This window comes from Cynocephalus volans, chromosome 3 (genome assembly GCF_027409185.1).
Source record: "Cynocephalus volans isolate mCynVol1 chromosome 3, mCynVol1.pri, whole genome shotgun sequence".
Classification (NCBI taxonomy): Eukaryota; Metazoa; Chordata; class Mammalia; order Dermoptera; family Cynocephalidae; genus Cynocephalus; species Cynocephalus volans.
This window is the reverse complement of record NC_084462.1, coordinates 75,301,650-75,320,247: the sequence shown is the minus strand read 5'-3', so window position 1 is coordinate 75,320,247 and position 18,598 is coordinate 75,301,650. Positions and strand designations below refer to the sequence as shown.

Below are 18,598 nucleotides of genomic sequence, written 5' to 3'. Positions count from 1 at the left end.
CTAAAATACTAGCAAACAGAATACAGCAACACATACGAAAAATTATTCATCACGATCAAGTGGGATTCATCCCAGGGATGCAAGGTTGGTTCAAAATACGCAAATCAATAAATGTGATACACCATATTAATAAACTCAAACACAAGGACCATATGATCATCTCTATAGACGCTGAAAAAGCATTTGATAAAGTTCAGCACTCATTCATGACAAAGACCCTCTATAAGTTAGGTATAGAGGGAAAGTATCTCAACATAATTAAAGCCATATATGACAAACCCACTGCCAATATCATCCTGAATGGGGAAAAGCTGAAAGCTTTTCCTTTAAGAACAGGCACTAGACAAGGATGCCCACTCTCACCACTCCTATTCAACATAGTGTTGGAAGTACTAGCCAGAGCAATCAGAGAAGAGAAGGAAATAAAGGGCATCCAGATTGGAAAAGATGAAGTCAAACTGTCCCTGTTTGCAGATGACATGATCCTATATATCGAACAGCCTAAAACCTCTACAAAAAAACTGTTGGAATTGATAAATGATTTCAGCACAGTAGCAGGATACAAAATCAACACACAAAAATCAGTAGCATTTCTTTTCTCCAATAGTGAACATGCAGAAGGAGAAATCAAGAAAGCCTGCCCATTTACAATAGCCACCAAAAAAATAAAATACTTAGGAATTGAGTTAACCAAGGAGGTGAAAAATCTCTATAATGAGAACTACAAACCACTGCTGAGAGAAATTAGAGAGGATACAAGAAGATGGAAAGATATTCCATGCTCTTGGATTGGAAGAATCAACATAGTGAAAATGTCCATACTACCCAAAGTGATATACAAATTCAATGCAATCCCCATCAAAATTCCAAAGACATTTTTCTCAGAAATGGAAAAAACTATTCAGACATTTATATGGAACAATAAAAGACCACGGATAGCCAAAGCAATGCTCAGCAAAAAAAATAAAGCTGGAGGCATAACACTACCTGACTTTAAGCTATACTACAAAGCTATAATAACCAAAACAGTATGGTACTGGCATAAAAACAGACACACTGACCAAGGGAATAGAATAGAGAATCCAGAAATCAACCCACACACTTACTGCCATCTGATCTTTGACAAAGGCACCAAGCCTATTCACTGGGGAAGGGACTGCCTCTTCAGCAAGTGGTGCTGGGATAACTGGATATCGATATGCAGGAGAATGAAACTAGATCCATACCTCTCACCGTATACTAAAATCAACTCAAAATGGATTAAGGATTTAAATATACACCCTGAGACAATAAAACTTCTTAAAGAAAACATAGGAGAAACACTTCAGGAAATAGGACTGGGCACAGACTTCATGAATACCACCCCAAAAGCACGGGCAACCAAAGGAAAAATAAACAAATGGGATTATATCAAACTAAAAAGCTTCTGCACAGCAAAAGAAACAATTAACAGAGCTAAAAGACAACCAACAGAGTGGGAGAAAATATTTGCAAAATATACATCTGACAAAGGATTAATATCCAGAATATATAAGGAACTCAAACAACTTTACAAGAAGAAAACAAGCAACCCAATTAAAAAATGGGCAAAAGAGCTAAGTAGGCATTTCTCTAAGGAAGATATCCAAATGGCCAACAGACATATGAAAAAATGCTCAACATCACTCAGCATCCGGGAAATGCAAATCAAAACCACATTGAGATACCATCTAACCCCAGTTAGGATGGCTAAAATCCAAAAGACTATGAACGATAAATGCTGGCGAGGCTGCGGAGAAAAAGGAACTCTCATACATTGTTGGTGGGACTGCAAAATGGTGCAGCCTCTATGGAAAATGGTATGGAGGTTCCTTAAACAATTGCAAATAGATCTACCATACGACCCAGCCATCCCACTGTTGGGAATATACCCAGAGGAATGGAAATCATCAAGTCGAAGGTATACCTGTTCCCCAATGTTCATCGCAGCACTCTTTACAATAGCCAAGAGTTGGAACCAGCCCAAATGCCCATCATCAGATGAGTGGATACGGAAAATGTGGTACATCTACATAATGGAATACTACTCAGCTATAAAAACGAATGAAATACTGCCATTTGCAACAACATGGATGGACCTCGAGAGAATTATATTAAGTGAAACAAGTCAGGCACAGAAAGAGAAATACCACATGTTCTCACTTATTGGAGGGAGCTAAAAATTAATATATAAATTCACACACACGTACACACATACACACACAAACCCGGGGGGGGGGGGAAGAAGATATAACAACCACAATTATTTGAAGTTGATACAACAAACAAACAGAAAGGACATGGTTGGGGGGAGGGGGGCAGGGAGAAGGGAGGGAGGTTTTGGTGATGGGGAGCATTAATCAGCTACAATGTATATCGACAAAATAAAATTTAAAAAAAAAAAAAAAAAAAAAGAAATTGCTTCTGTGAGACGGAATGTTTGCTAAGAGCAAGCTCTTGTTGATAGCCTTACTGGAAAGTCATCTGGCTTGTTTCACTGAAAGTTACCAGCCTATATTGTTAAACTACAACTCCACCTATGTCTCCTTCTGTAACTTCCTTGCCTGGAACATAAATGCAGGAAGAGAACCCCAGTTCGGGGTTAATTTCCCAAGGAAGCGATGCCTCTCGCTTGAGGGTTCTGGTGGGAAATTAACCACTTTGGGGTGTCTCACTGTTTAGAAGAGATGGGCTTTGAGTAATCCTTTGCAGCTCCATCACCCAGGGTAAGTGGGGTGACAAATTGTGGGGGGCAAAGCAACACAAAGCAACAGTGATCTAATCTTACAACTAACAATTATCTTTCCAGAATACATATGAGAAAAAAGGAGCACCCATTTCCTCCCACCCCAAGGGCCTCTGTTGTAAAACCTTTGATGATTCCACCCCATTGTCTACAGGATAAAGTTACAAATGCTTTAATACCATACAAACTGTTCACAGACTGGTCTCGACTTACCTGACAGCTTCATTTATTACTTTTCTTTCAGTTCACATCCTATGACCCAGTCATGTATAACTAGCTGCTGCTCTAATATACTGGACACTTTCACAACATCTAGCGCTTGTGCATCTTGCAGCTGGAGAACTCTTCTCCCTTGTGTCCACCAGTGGAAATCTTGTCCTATTATCAAATACCTCCTCTCTGAAACTTTCATCAACTTCCTCTGCCAATGTAGTTTTTATACAATCTATTATAATACTTATCACTTTGTATTGTATTTGTCTTTCTTTTTCTCTACCACAAGACTGATATATTTTTAGGGACAGAAATGACATCTCGGTATTCTTTCTATCCTTTCTAAAGTCTAACATGCTATTAAATATTCAAGAAATGGATGTTAAATGAAAGATGAGGTAGAAAAGTTTATAGAGAACCAAAATGCACTAAATACTACATCGTTTTTTTGGTTGTTTGGAATCAATGGGTCTACCTAAATACTAAGGTCACTACCTACCACCACTCCCACATACCTGGAGCTCATGCTTAAATTTTTTTCCCTTCCTCTTATTCATGTAGCTATTTATCCACTCATTTCATAAATAACTGTAAACAATACAAAAAGAAACTCTGTGCCCTCCAAGGAGTTTATACTCAAGTAACTAGAAGTAATTAACAGGTAAACAAATACACAGGGTTATTTTAGATAGCAATCAAAGTGGTGACTCAAATAAAGCAGTTTTATGGTACAGAACGTGCTAGAGGAGAAATGTGCTACTTTAAAAGGGGTTGGGAGAGAAGTCAGTTTCTCCAAAAAGGTAATATATAGGCAGAGGCCTGAAAGATGAGAAACAACTAGCTATGGAAAATTTAAGGGAAAGAATTCTGCAGGTAGAAAGAATTGCAAGTATAAAGACTCTGAAGAAGAAATACACTTAGCTGTTTGAGGGACAGTAGAGACAGTATGGCTAGAAAAGGAAAAGAGTTTGGCGAAGTAGGGCCTTAAAGGTGATACACATAGTGGAGACCTATCTGCACTTGCCTTGAGTTTGGAATTTCCTGTAGTCTGCATAATCTTCTACTTACTAATACTAGAGCAAGAGAATGATAGAATGGGTTATACAGTCTATTCTATTGCTGGGAAAATGCCAAATGATTCTGAAAAGTATCTTTTCTGGTTTCTGCTGACAAAGAGTATTTCTAGATACAATGTCATAACAATATGGTCCCAAGGGCTAATAGAAACCCAATAGGCACACAAGAATAAACCCACTTGAAAAGAAAGACAAGATCTTTCTACTGACTACATGTTAAGTCAAAATGAAAAATATCTAAAGTATCCAAGATTCATGAGAAGAAATAAAACACAATACTCTATTACTCAGAAAATATATATGAGCTACAAATTTATCCTTTTAACTGAATGGATTTTGCCATTCTCATATAAACTTATAATATAAATCTAGACTTAAGTGATCGAACAGATTTCCAGTGTTCACTGACCAAGGTTTTTATTCACCTTCATAGAAATTAAACAACTTTCTGATGATTTTGAGAATGCATAAATTTATATGCATTAGAAACTGCCCCTCAGCAATAATTTCGTGGATGCTTATGTCATGATCTATTTAATGCAAGTAGTATTGTGATGTTAAAACAAAGTCAATCCATTACACAAATGAATATTCACAAAACTAGCTGCAAAAGCAACTCAGCAGTTGCTAGGAAGTCAAGCAGTGTGAAATTACACATCTTACTCCTATTCTCAGTGGCATCTGCTGGCTTTGCTAACCTGAGCATGAATGTATCTCTAAATGTAAAGACCCTTTCATTATTCTAGTCAGGTCTTGAAATTCCAAGTTGCCACCCTTCTACCAGTAAAAATAAATTCATTCGCAGCACCCCGAAATTTAATTCTGCACCCAGTGATCTCTGACTAGTGTAGTGATGTTTCCCCAAGGCTCTCTATGAGAGATAAGAGGTATGACTTATTCCATCTTCTTTTGCAGGATCACGAGAAGTAACAGAGATAACAAATAATCATCTTATGTTCCCACCCTCCTGTTCTCCCAAGGGCCAAAGTTCCTTAACATGAGTCTTTATAATAATATAGTCTCAACAGCTAAGTTGAGATAAGAGTTTGGACATGTTGCCCCTTCAAAACTCATGTGGAAATGTGGCAGTTTGAGGAACTGTTTGAGTCATGGGGGTGGCTCCCTCATGAATGGATTAATGATCTCCCTGGGAGGAGGGAGTCTTGAGTGAGTTCTCGCTCCATCAGTTCCTGTGAGAGCTGGTTGTTTAAAAGACCCTGGCACCTCCCCCCCCACTTGCTTCCTCTTGCCATGTGATCTGCTTGTACCTGCCAGCTTCCAGCCACTTTCCGCTTCCAGCCACTTTCCGCCCTGAGTAGAAGCAGCCTGAAGCCCACACTAGATGCAGCTATCCCAGAATCATAAGCAAATAAACCTCTGTTCTTTATAAATCACCAGTCTCAGGTGTTCTGTTATAGCAACACAAAACAGACTGATACAAGCTATAATAAAAAAGAAAACATGTTAGTCTGAAAGTGTTCCTTTTCACATTCTCCAAGCTGATCTCCAACTTCATACATTTATAAGGTCTTTCATTTTCTCTTCAACACTCACCTAGCAAAGGCCATTATAAAGTACTATATACTCAATGTACCTTCTTCCCAATCTCACATCTTCAAACTAGTTGATTTTTATCATTATTCATCATTTCACCCAAAAATTCATACTTGAAATAGAAAATCCATTTCCTTGTTTGGAAAATAAAATTGCATAATTTCTCTTTGGAATTCTCACTCAATCCTAACATTGGAAACTCTGAGAAGAAATGCAAACAACATATCTGTTGGAAAACCTCTCTAAACAAGATATATATGCTTGCAGACTAAGTGTGGGTATTATAAATAAGGATTTATTCTTCTCTTTCAGAGATAGAGTCTGAATTAAAGTAAGGCCTTACTCCCTTCTTAAAGTGTGATTCAAGGACCACCAATATCTCATCACCTGGGAGTTTGTTAAAAGTGCAGAATTTTGGGTTCCACTTAATATCTACTAAATCAGAATCTGCATTTTATTGGTATCTGTGTGCATATCTACCTACATCATGAAATCTCAGAATTGGCAGAGTATGTAAAAGCCTATCACACATAGAGATGAACCTTGGAGAACAGCTATAACTGATAATGACTATAGCACCTTTCACAAAGTCTTTTTCTTATAACAGGTCCTACTTAAGAGAAATTTCTCATAAAACTATAAACTGCTTGTCTTGAAACACACCAAAGCTTATTATAGCAACTGTTATTATTGTTAGTGGAAGCCATTGACATAACCAAGTTCTTACCTAATCTGAGTTCTCCAAAGTTCCCACACCCTATCTTCTTGCCAACCCTGAAGTTGGGTCCCACCATAAGAACCCCAGAGGATGTTGAGGATCCAGATGGTCGGGAGCAGTGTGCACTCCTTTGTGCCATGGCTTTAGTTGTCCGTTGTCTTTCATCCTTTTCCCTACTAGGATGGTCCATGATCTTACACGAACAGAGTCTCTGTACGAGTAGCCTCGGTTTGTATACTTCTCTTCAATAGAAAAGTATGTCCAAATAAACCATAGTCAGAGAAAGGTAAGGAGTTCTTTTGGCACCATATCTTATGTTTCTGATGTCTCTCCAGGAAAAACCATTGATTAGTTCCTGTAGAACATGTGGTCTGTAGGTGTCAAGCATAGAAGGACATTTTTTAACCTAGGTAAAAATCAAGAAAACATGAAATTAAAAGTTAAATTTTAAAAAAAATTGAGAAAGTCACTACTAATTAGAATGGATACTATCCAAAGATGAGCAGAGTGGATAGCTTCCTGAAATGGATTTTGGTTTTATATCCTCCAACAGTTTAGCCATCTGGATTAGTTATTCATGTGGTAACATAAGTTCAGTAGGCTGCAAACCATGGAAGCTAAGGGTACATACAAGCCTTTAAAATGATTTCTTCTAGTAATGTACAAATAACCAAAAAAAAGCTGTTTGTTGCTTTTCTCATCACTGGCTAACAGAAAGATATGGTGGGACTAAAGCCAAGTTAAATAAACTGAGAACAAGTAAAAGCTTGACCTCTTCCTTTAATTTGACCAGAACTTACCAGAAATGGGGCTATTCACTGCCCCTCTCCCTCATCCCCATATTTACCAAGCACTGGCAGCAACCATGCAATCAAAATAGTAACTGATCAACACAGACAACTTCTATGAGGGAACTTCCAAAATCCTATTGTTACTCAGTCCTAGACTAAAGCTTTGGAAAGCTCAGCTTTTGGTCTAGTTTTCACTATGGACTGAGAATGCAATGACAGAGTGCCTGAAGGAGATGCTTTGCAGAACCCCAAAGTGACAATAAAGCCAAGACACAAAAAATCTTAAACATAAAACTCCTCCTTATCAGAATTCTAGAGTGTCCCAATTCAGGACTGAACCTAACATAAAAGTTTACAATGAGACAATTTTGATGCTATATTTGATAATCCACGTATCCTTGACAAAAGGCTTCTGATCAAGAAGGCAGAATAGATGGTATCCAGTGTCACCCTCTCCTACAATCAACCAATTTACAGCTATTAAAAAAGCAACGACTGCCAAGCTGGGGCTGCTAGAATTAAGGGAAAGAGGAGAGACCTACAGAGTTCATGAAGGCAGGAAAAGCCACCATGAGAGAAATAAAGGACCACTCCTTGACCATTCTGAGCTCTGATGACTTCAAAGCTGGCCCTGGTGAGCACACACAGCAAGAGCTGGCAAAAGCTGCAGCTGTGCCCTTCCTATGAAGCTGCTTGGAGGCTGCAGGGAAGAAGAGGGCCTTGGTGGCCCCCAGGCCAGCAAGAGCACTGACGGGGTTCCTAAGGACCCACATAGGAATGAGGGGCCACAACAACTGATAAAAGGAACCACTCAGAGGACAGCTGAGTCATCCCAAAGGTCCAGCACATGGCCTGTCCCACTGGAAGTGTTTGGAGTGCAGGGGGTGGGGGAGACAGGCCCACCAGGGGAACACTGGGGTACAGCATGGACAGCTGATCTGCCCTCCAATCAGCACAGGACTACTCAGTGGAGACTGGTCAGGAATATAACTACATTGGGTGCAGCATGCTGAAAAGACTCAGGCCCTGACCAGAATTTCTACACAACCCAGGTGTATGTGAACTCACAAGACCTGGAGGTGCTGAAAAGGTCAACAATTTAAAGCCTGAGCTGTGCAAAAAGCCTTCCCCAGAGAATCAGCAGCAAAGAAGCAATTTAGCTCAATCACAGGGCTCAAATGCTGGTTCCCACAGGAAGTTCCCCCATTTTAGAAGTAACCAAATGAGAACAGTTAGTTCCAGTGCACAGTTTAAGTGGTAGGAATAGTAAATAATCCAACACAGAACTGAAAGAAAAAACAAAAAACCCACAGATCACAGACAAATTTCTGATATTAACAAGTAAAGGTCTAACACCACCGAAGAAGACCTATAAAACCTGGAAGGATCAGAAGCCCCCTAGGCTCCCAAGACAGGGTGGGGAGAGGGTCCAGGGCATCATCCATGCCCCCTTGACATCCAAATCCAGCCCAGCAATGACCAAGCCACAGCCGGAAGCCACCTGGGCTCCAGAGCTGGGGTGAGGAGAACCAAGGGCCTCAACTGCAACCCCCCCCGATGTCCACATCCAGCCCAGCAATGACCACCAGGCCGCCACCGGAATCGCTCTGGGCTCTGAAGCTGGGGGGTGGGTGGGGAGAGGGAGGGCCTCAGCCATGCCTCGCTGATATCCGCATCCAGCCCAGCAAAGACCACCAAGCCACAACTGGAAGTGCCCTGGCCTCCTGAGCCAGGGCAGTGGGGGACTAAGGGCCTCAGCCATGCCGCTCTGACATCCGCATCCAGTCCAGCAATGACCACTAAGCCACCACCAGAAGCTTCCCTGGCTCCCAAACCAAGGTGTGGGGGGCAGCCCAAGGGCCTCAGCCATGCCATGCCCCCCCACATCTGCATCCAGCCCGACAATGAACTGAACTACAGCTGGAAGTGCCCCGGGGTAAGGGCCTCAGCCACGCTCCCCCAAAGTCCACGTCTAGTCCAGCCACAACGGAGCTGCCACTGGAAGTCCCGTGGACTCCCCTGCAAGAGTGAGGGGGGTGCCACAGGCCTTGACCACATCCCTCCTTTCCTTCCTCCACCTACCACCCTATCCCTCTCCCCTTTAACCTCTCTTTCCCCCTTCCCCCAACTGCTCCACATCTTAGAATGTAAAAAATAACATAAATTTTAGAAAATAGGTATCACCAATCACATACTAAACACATAGTTATGTTTCACTTTCGTAACTAGTTTTCCTTAAAATTTGAAGGAAGAGAATGAGAACAACTGCTTAGTTATTATTACCTCCAACAGTTTATACAATAGAGCAAAAATGTCTAGACTGTAAGCTTCCTTTAATTCCCTACACAGCTATGAGCTGACTGTACAAGTGGGCACATAATCAAGAGTATAATCTGCTGGCTTGTTTCTTGATAATATTTAAAACAAACTGCTTATTTCCATCTTTTCTGTTTGTTTTCTTTGATTAAAACTGTATAATAACATTAGGCTTCTACAATGTACTCATCAATAAAATATTTCCCTGAATTCAGGAAACAATAGATTTACATTTATAATATATGTTCTGTAACAGAAGAAAAATAAGGGTGATGAGACAAAGAGCAGCAATTACTGAATTTCCTATATAAACAACATTACAAATTCATATTTCTCCTCAGCCTTTCTTCTTTCCACCTGCATCCAATATCCCCTGATTATCCTTGTCTTTTACCCAAATCTCTCAAACAACATTGGAAAGAAAAGGGAAATAAAATTGACGATATTTCATTTAGATAGTTCTATCTTAACTGTTGGTAGTATATCTATGTGTAAGAGACTGCTGGGAAAATATAGGAAAATGGTCAGGGCCCCTCAGATGTTCAGAATCTTGCCGAGCGTTTGACATAAATAGGCACGGGCACTCAGGTGTTCCTTGGTTATAATCTAGTGTAATTGCGCATTGCACTCCGGAGTCCTGGGTTATGGACTTAAGTATAAAGGATGAATGTCTCTGATCCACAGCGCCTCCCACCCCCGGGATGTCCCCCCGGGGGGTAGAGCATGGGGAGGCCACTACTGCTGCTGCTGCTAGTGCCCCCGGGACCCTCTGCAAGGCCACCCCCACCGCCGGACCTGTAACCTACCAGACCTGTAAGCTGCTGCCACTGAAGAAGCTGAGGACTGAGCTCGTGTGGTACGCCAACAGCTCCCGGAATCTTTCCCAATTACCTAGCTCGTAGACCTGCGTGTGAGGGGTCTGGTGGACCCAGTCTGTGCAACGGGCTTGAGGGGTCTGTGAGCCCCAGCCCTAGCTTTACAGAGACTGTCAGCTATACTTTCTTACTTTATATTATAAATTGTTTTGAGAACAGAAACAGTATGTGTCTTAGCCCATTCAGTCAATTTATAAGCATTCAACTAACTCTCAAATTTTCCTGAATTATCACTAGTATAATACCCTCTCTCATAAGGTTTGAAAACTGAACTACCTTGTCTATTTCTCTTCATATTTTTCATTTGTTAACTTTGTTTTTCTAATGGATGGAGTTTTTAAAATAATGTTTCTCATTAACTTTTCGCATTGCACTTAGACTCATGTAACGTTAGATGGAATAATCACACACAACGCCCATTATCCGTGTATACTTGCACATATATATTAGAAGAATGTACCGTACTTGCGAGATTAGAAACCTGCAGAAAGCCAAGTATTTCATTCAGCTGGGAAAAAGATATTTGTAACACCTGCTTGTGTTATAACCACTTCACCTCCCACAAACATGGCAACAACTCACAGTTAATGTGTTAATTTCCTAATCTACCCATGGGACATTAGCATTGTCTAATCTATATTTGGATGAATAATATTCAATACTACTTATATGGCACCTCTCATTGAAGGAATCAAAGTTTGGTTAGAGCTCGATTTTATAACACCAAGGTCAAGGGTTTGGATCCCCATACCAGCCAGCTGCCTCGAAAAATAAGCAAACAAATAAAAGTAACTGAATAATTAAGTTTTAATAAAACTTTAAAATTTTTTTATCCCCACCACTGCTCAAAACTATTTTCTGGTTCTCAATTACAAACCTTTTAGCTTGTAATTTGAGACCCTTCAATATCAACTACCTATTTAAATTAAGGTATTAAAATGCTATTACATAAACAGGAGCATTCATGTCTTAGCCTAATACTTAGAATGGCTTCTTAACTCTTCCATCTGCATTTAAGGCCTGACTCATATCTTACCTCATTTGTGAAACCTCTGTAAGCAATTCACCATTAATACTTGCAGCATCACTGTCTATATCATTCATTTGCCACCTACCATGTACCATATTATAATTATATGTACTCTAAACTATTTGATTAAAAGCCTTTACAGTTAATGACCTTGTTATATCTCCTTTAGTTTCTTACACATAATTAGTACTTTAAAAAATTAAGTAATAGTTCTGATGGTCTTGTTTAACTAACAGAAAACAGATTCCCAGTGACATAATCAAATATTTATACAAAGTAATAAAGAGAATTCCAAGAATTCATCTAGCAAGAAGCTAGTATTAATTCATTTAAATTCACCTGTGTTAATACATAGCTTAGTTAGGATTTCCACGTCACGAGGACATTATTTATCTATAATTACTAGTAGATAACATGTGCAAAACATAATCTAATATTTACACGAAGTAATAAAAGTAATAAAAGAGAACTCCAAGAATTCATTTAACAAGTTAGTATCAATTCATTTAAATTTATCTGTATTAACCATAGGCTAGTTAGGGTTTCCATTTCACAAGGATATTAAATGGTTTATTTATAATTACTAGTAGATAACATGTGCAAAAGTTAGCTCAAGAACCAGGTCAAACAGAATACCCAAAGTAAACATTACGTGAAACTTCAATCTTAAAAAAATGGCTTCTAAGGATAGCAGTATAAAACAAAACATATGCTTATATCATTTCTTGTGTTATCTGATATTTCCTATATTATTTATACTTTTTCCCCCCAGTAAGAAAATGAGTAAAGGAGAGAAACTATATAAATGCAATAAGTAGTGTGATATAGCCATGCAATGAAATATTATTCAGTGATAAAAAATAAATGAGCTATAGAGCCACAAAAAGACATGGGAAAACCTTACATGCATATTACTAAGTGAAAGAGGCCAATTTGAAAAGGCTAAATACTATATTCTAACTATATGACATTCTGCAAAAGGCAAAACTATGGAGACAGTAAAAAGATCAGTGGTTGCTGGAGATTTGAGGGAGGGAGGGACAGAGGGATGAATAAGAGGAGCACAGGATTTTTAGGGGAGTGAAACTATTCTGTATGATACTGTAATGGTATATCCTTATGCATTTATCAAAATGCATAAAATGTACATCACAGAGTGAACCCTAATGTAAACTATGGACTTTAATTGTTAATAATGTATCATATTGGCTCATTAACTGTAACAAATGTACCACACCAATGCAAGATGTTAATAATAGGGGTAAATGGGAGTGGAGGTGTTAGGCGGTAAGTACATGGGGACTCTATACTTTCTACTCAATTTTTCTGTAAACTTAAAACTGTTCCTAAAAAGCTAAAAGTAAAGTCTATTAGTTAAAATAATAATTATTATTCCATCTAAAACAGCACCAAGAAACTAAAAGTACTTAGGAACCTATTTTACAAAACATGTATAAAACATCTATGCTCAAAACTATGAAATACTGCTGAGAGAAATTAAAGATCTATATAAATGGAGAGATACTATGTTCGTGGATTGAAAGACTCAATATAGTTGTGATGTCAATTTTTCCCAAATTTACAGATTTAATGCAATCTACATTGAAATCACTGTAGGATTTTTATAGAAATTGACAAGCTGATAAAAAAGTATATATAGAAAAGCAAAGGGCTTGGAATAGTCAAGACAATCTTAAAACACACACACATATAAAAGGACAAATACTGTATGACTCCACTTAGATATCTGGTGTCATCAAAATCATGGAACCACAAAGTAGAATTGGGGTTGCCAGGGACTGGGGAAAGAGGAAAATCAGGATTGTTTGATGGGTGTAGAGTTTCAGTTTTGGAAGATGAAAAAGTTGCCATTGCACAATAACATGAATATAGTTAACGATACTGACCTGCACATTTAAAAATGTTTAAGAAGGTAAATTTTATGTGTTTTTCCACAATTAAAAGTAAAAAAACAAAAAAGAAAGTTGGATAACACATCTATCTAATTTCAGGATATACTTTAAAGCCACAATCATTAAGACATTATAAGTTATTCCAATTACATGAAGTTCAAGAACAGGCAAAACTAAACTATGGTGAAGGAAACCAGAAGTGTTTGACTATAGAAAGGTGAGGATTTAATGGAAGGGGTCACTAGGTTGATGAACATCCACAGATACATATATATATATATATATATATATATATATATATATATATATATATATGTTTATAAAAACTCATCAGGGCTGGCTGGTTAGCTTAGTTGGCTAGACTACAGCCTTGTAATACCAAGGTCAAGGGTTCATATCCCCATCCTGGCCAGCCACCAAAAAGATAAATCAAGACAGTTATAATGTCATACTGTTATGAACTGTAAATATACTTTAAAATAAAAAACAAGTTATAAAATTATTTTTAAAAAACAAGCTCAAAGTGTACACTTAAGATCTGTGTTATTTCCCTGTATGTACCTTATATACAAAAATGCACAAGTCTATGGAGTAGGGAAGGGATGGGGAGGCCAGTGCAGAATGTCAGATCCTAACAGGGGTGAGGAGCTCAGCACAGGAGGTCAGAGCGCAAGCACGAAAAGCACAATCCAGCATGGTGTGTTGGAGCACAGAGAAAGTGAGGGCAGCCTCCATGTAGAAGACATAGTCTGGCAAGGGGTGTAAGAACCCAAGTGGTGTGAAGAGTGTGTGGAGGTGGAATGGGAGATTAGTTATATACAGGCAGAATGATTAAACAGGTAAATATATCGAAGACAATGATGGTCAAATGTCTTACGAAAACTAGAATGAACCATGTAATGTTGGATTGGCATTGGAAGTTAACAGTGAAAACTCATGATTTTTATATATATACACACACACACATATTTTCTTTTATGTGTAAACACACACATACATAACATATATGACAGATAAATATAGCAACAAAATAATTATTAGCTCTATACACTAACAGGGCACATCTGGAAAATATCATTTCTAAGTAAAAAGAGCCAAGGTTACTTGAAGAAATGGCTGATTTCAGAACTGAGGCAGATAGAATACAAGATGAGCCTCGAATATGAAAATAAGAAACTGATCAACGAATAACGGGAAAACGTCAAAAGGGTATAGGAGAGGCTGGCCCTTTTAGCTCAGTTGGTCAGAGCATGGCACTGCTAACACCAAGGTCCAGGGTTCGATCCCTGTACTGGCCAGCTGTGAAAAAAAAAAAAAAAGAAAAAAGACATAGGAGCTAACTTGTAGGGGTTCCTACTGATCAAATCTGAATATCAAAAAAAATAACAGCAAAATATTATAACTCACTGAATAAAATAATAGGCCAAGAATTTACACAGATATAATAGAATATATTGAAAGTCTGATTAGAAATGGGATATTTTTAGTCTTAAAGTACCTCTTCCTAAAATATTTACTATGATTTTGAAGTGGATCTTTTGCTATAGAGCACATTACTGAGATAATTGGAAAAACTTAAATGGAATCTGAAAATTAGATATACTGTCGTTATATTGGAAATACACACTAAAATACTAGGGTTTACAGGACATCTTATCAGCAACTTACTCTCAAATGGTTCAGGGAAAAAAATGTTTTTTGTACTGTACTTGCCAAAAAGGCACAGAAAATATCATTTACTCAATCAGTAATACTTGTTTTTTTATGTTATTTCTTTATAATATTGTTCTCTGGTAATCACTGGATCCTACAACTAAAAAAGCAAATTAAAATAAAATTAATGTCTTTGGGTTTACATCTCCAACGTTCTTACTTTTTCAGTGAAAAGAGCTAATCTCATTCTCATAAATTAGTTTGTTACACCAGCTATACATTTTTAGAAGAGCTGTCCATTCTTAAAGAAAAAAAAAGAGGCTGAAGTAAAACGTAGTGACAGGCTAATTTTATCTACCTTGCAGCTCTCTCACTCATCTACTCTCATTACACTTGTTTTGTAATTTCATCAACTTTTGAGCCCTCAGCTTTCCAGCAGACTATTCCAGGCTTCACTTTCTTCACCATCCTGCTTAGATTCCACAATCTATCACTTCACTCACTATTCTGCCAAAGCCCCTATCCTAAATGAATCTAACTACTGGCCTTCTATGTACCCACACCTGGGTTCTGCTGAGTAGTGGTAGAGAAAGATGTCACAACTAATACAAATATGTGGTCTCCTAACTCACCAGAATCCTGTTCTGCTATCAGTCTCTTATCCTTAGCAAATGATATTCTATTTCACATAGGAAATAGAAGTCACAAGTTACACATCCACTATTCAAAAAGGTGTGGGCCGGCACAACATTTTTGGAGGATAACTGTACCATCTATTTAAAAATTTAAGTAAGATTTAGCAATAATTCCTTTAACTTTCAAATCCCATTTTGAACAACGTATAAATAACTACAGAAATTCAGGAAAAGTGCACTAAAATATATAAGAGAGTCATGTCATATACAAATCAACCTTATGCCCTCAGTGGGAAAAAAAAAACACAAAAACAATTGTACAGCCCAATCTCATCCACCATTATGCCCAATGAGGAAATGGCTCAGGGTTCAATAAATACAAGAAATGAATACTGTTTCCTCAGACTCTGTTCACATGGGCTGTCACTGTATATGAATTTCACAAGAAGGAATGTAATTTTATCGTTTAAAGATATGTGTATTTCATACCATATAGCCCTGGAATGCACAACTTCATTTGGTGTTCAACTAAACAAACAGCAATCTGAACCAATGTTGGAAGAAAAGCTGACCACCCTGGATCTAGAAGACAAAATATGTGTTTCTGAAAAGTACATGTGACTATACATGTTGTTAATCTGTGATGACTTGAGAACCAAACCCTGAGTAAAATCTGACCCTACTATACTTAAGAGGGCATCCACTGAGTATTATTTTTAATAGCAAGAAACTAGAGTCAACTTAAACATCCATGACTAGAAGAATAGTTAAATTACAGTATATCCATGTTGTGGAACAGTGCACAACTGTTAACAAGAAAAAAGGTAGGTCTATGTGTTCCAGCTTTGGAAAGAAAACCAAAGATATTATCAGGTGAAAAATGCCTGCTGCAGAGAGATGAATCAAGATGGCAGAATAGACAGTCCCCAGCATCACCCTCACCCACAATCAACCAATTTACAATTATTAAAAAGGCAAAGACTGCCAAGCTGGGGCTGCTAGAGCTCAGGGTAAGAGGAGGAGAGACCTACAGAGTTCATGAAGGTGGGAGAAGCAACAAGGAGAGTGTTGGGAAAATGGAACAATTTGGTCAGGTTCCCCTCGCCTCAGGGCCAGATAGGGGTGGTTCTGTAAACACTGTGTGTGGGTGGAGTGAGTGCGCCTGTACAGCAGCACTGCTTTGACCAGTGTTTTACTGCCCCGGGTGCCCGCCCTGCGCGGCCACGTTTTTACAGAACTGAAGCTTCCAAGGACAGTGTGGCAGGGTGCCTAGCTTAAAGACCTGCGTGAAGGGGTCTGGTGACCCAGCCTGGCAAATGAAGGGTTTGTGACCCAGTCTGTGAATGAGCTTGAGGGTTCTGGGAGCTCCAGACCCAGCCCTAGCCCTAGCCACCGGCAGAGCTAGACAGAGAGAAAGAAGGGACCACTCTGTTTTGAGCCCCAGCCATTTCAAGACTGGCCCTGGTACACACACGGAGCAAGAGCAGGCAAAAACCACTGCTGTGCCCTTTGTGTGAAGTTGCTTGGAGACTGCAAAGGACAAAAGAGGGCCTTGGTGGCCCCCAGGTCAGCAAGACCACTAACAGTGTTCCTGTGGACCCACATAGGAGTGAGGGGCCACAGACAACTGAAAAAAGGAGCATTCAAAGGCCGGTGAGTCATTGCAAGGGACCAGTGCATGGCCTGCCCCACGGGAAGTGTTTGGAGTGCAGGGTTGGGGGAGATAGGGGAACACTGGGGCATAGTATGGACAGCTGATCTGCCCTCCAATCAGCACAGGACCACTCAATGGAGACTAGTCAGGAATATAGAACTGCAGGGGTGCACAGTTTGCTGAAAAGACTCAGGCCCAGACCGGGTTTCCACACAACCCAGGTGTATGTGAACTCACAAGACCCAGAAGTGCTGAAAAGGTCAACAATTAAAGCCTGAGCTGCACAAAAAGACTTCCCCAGGGAATCAGCAGCAAAGCAGCAATTTAGCTCAACCACAGGGCTCAAGTGCTGGTCCCCACAGTAAGTTCTCCCATTTTAGAAGTGAGCAAAGGGCAACAAATTAGTTCCAGTGAAGAATTTAAGTGATGGGAACAGTGAATAATACAACACAGAACCGAAAGAAAAAACAAAAAACCCACACAGATCAGAGACAAACTTCTGATATTAACCAGTAAAGGTCTAACACCACCAAATAACACCTATAAAACCTAAAAGAGCCAGAAGCCCGCCAGGCTCCTGAGCTAGGATGAGGGGAGCCTGAGGGCCTCAACTCCCCTCGCCCCACCATGTCCACATCCAGCCCAGCGACAACCAAGCTGAGGTCCTCAGGCTCCCCTCAACCCTAGCTTGGGAGCCTGGGAGCTTCTGGCTCTTTTAGGTTTTATATGTACTGTTTGGTGGTGTTAGACCTTTACCGGTTAATATCAAAATTTTGCCAGGGCCTCAGCCATGCCCCCCCCAACTTCCACATCCAACCCAGCAACAACCAAGCCACCACTGGAAATGCCCTGAGGCTCCCAAGCCAGAGTGGGGGTAGTCCATGGGCCCTAACCACATCCCTCCACCCACCACAACCAGGCCTGTGAAGGAGCCGGCTATGGGCCAGCCCCGCCCCCCAGCCCCGCCTCTGTCTCCCTACCCACCTCACTGCTCTGCATCAACATCTTTGATTGTAAAAAATAATAATAAATAAATAAATTCTAAAAAAAGAAAAAGAAAAATGACTGTTGCAAAGTAATAGTATGATCCTATTGAAAAAAATAAAACAAGAAAATTAATATTGAATCTTTTTACAAACTCCCTCGTATGGATATATGTTTTCACATACTTAGAAAGAAGTCCAGTAGAATACATAAGAAATTTAACCACAGTTAACCTCTGAGGAATAGGGTTTAAAGGAAAAGAATGAAACTTTTACATTTTTATTTTATACTCCTGCACTATAATTTTAAACAAGCGTGTATTACTTTAGTAATTACATTTTTTATCTTGTCAGTTAATGGGGAAAAAAAAATGGTAAAATGAAAATTCCTGAATTTTCTAACATCAAATCAGCAAAACAGGC

At 39.3% G+C, this 18,598-nt stretch overlaps 1 protein-coding gene across 2 annotated transcripts in view; it reads right to left on the bottom strand.

Moving 5' to 3' along the window:
* The window catches only part of CSNK1G1 (casein kinase 1 gamma 1), a 176,916-nt gene that overhangs the window by 109,574 nt on the left and 48,744 nt on the right, over window positions 1–18,598 (bottom strand). For both annotated transcript variants that reach the window (XM_063089193.1, XM_063089195.1), the window contains exon 2: window positions 6,335–6,731. In XM_063089193.1, coding sequence (XP_062945263.1) covers window positions 6,335–6,515 — 181 coding nt within the window. In that variant the 5' untranslated portion in view covers window positions 6,516–6,731. The remainder of the gene's footprint in view (window positions 1–6,334; window positions 6,732–18,598) is intronic.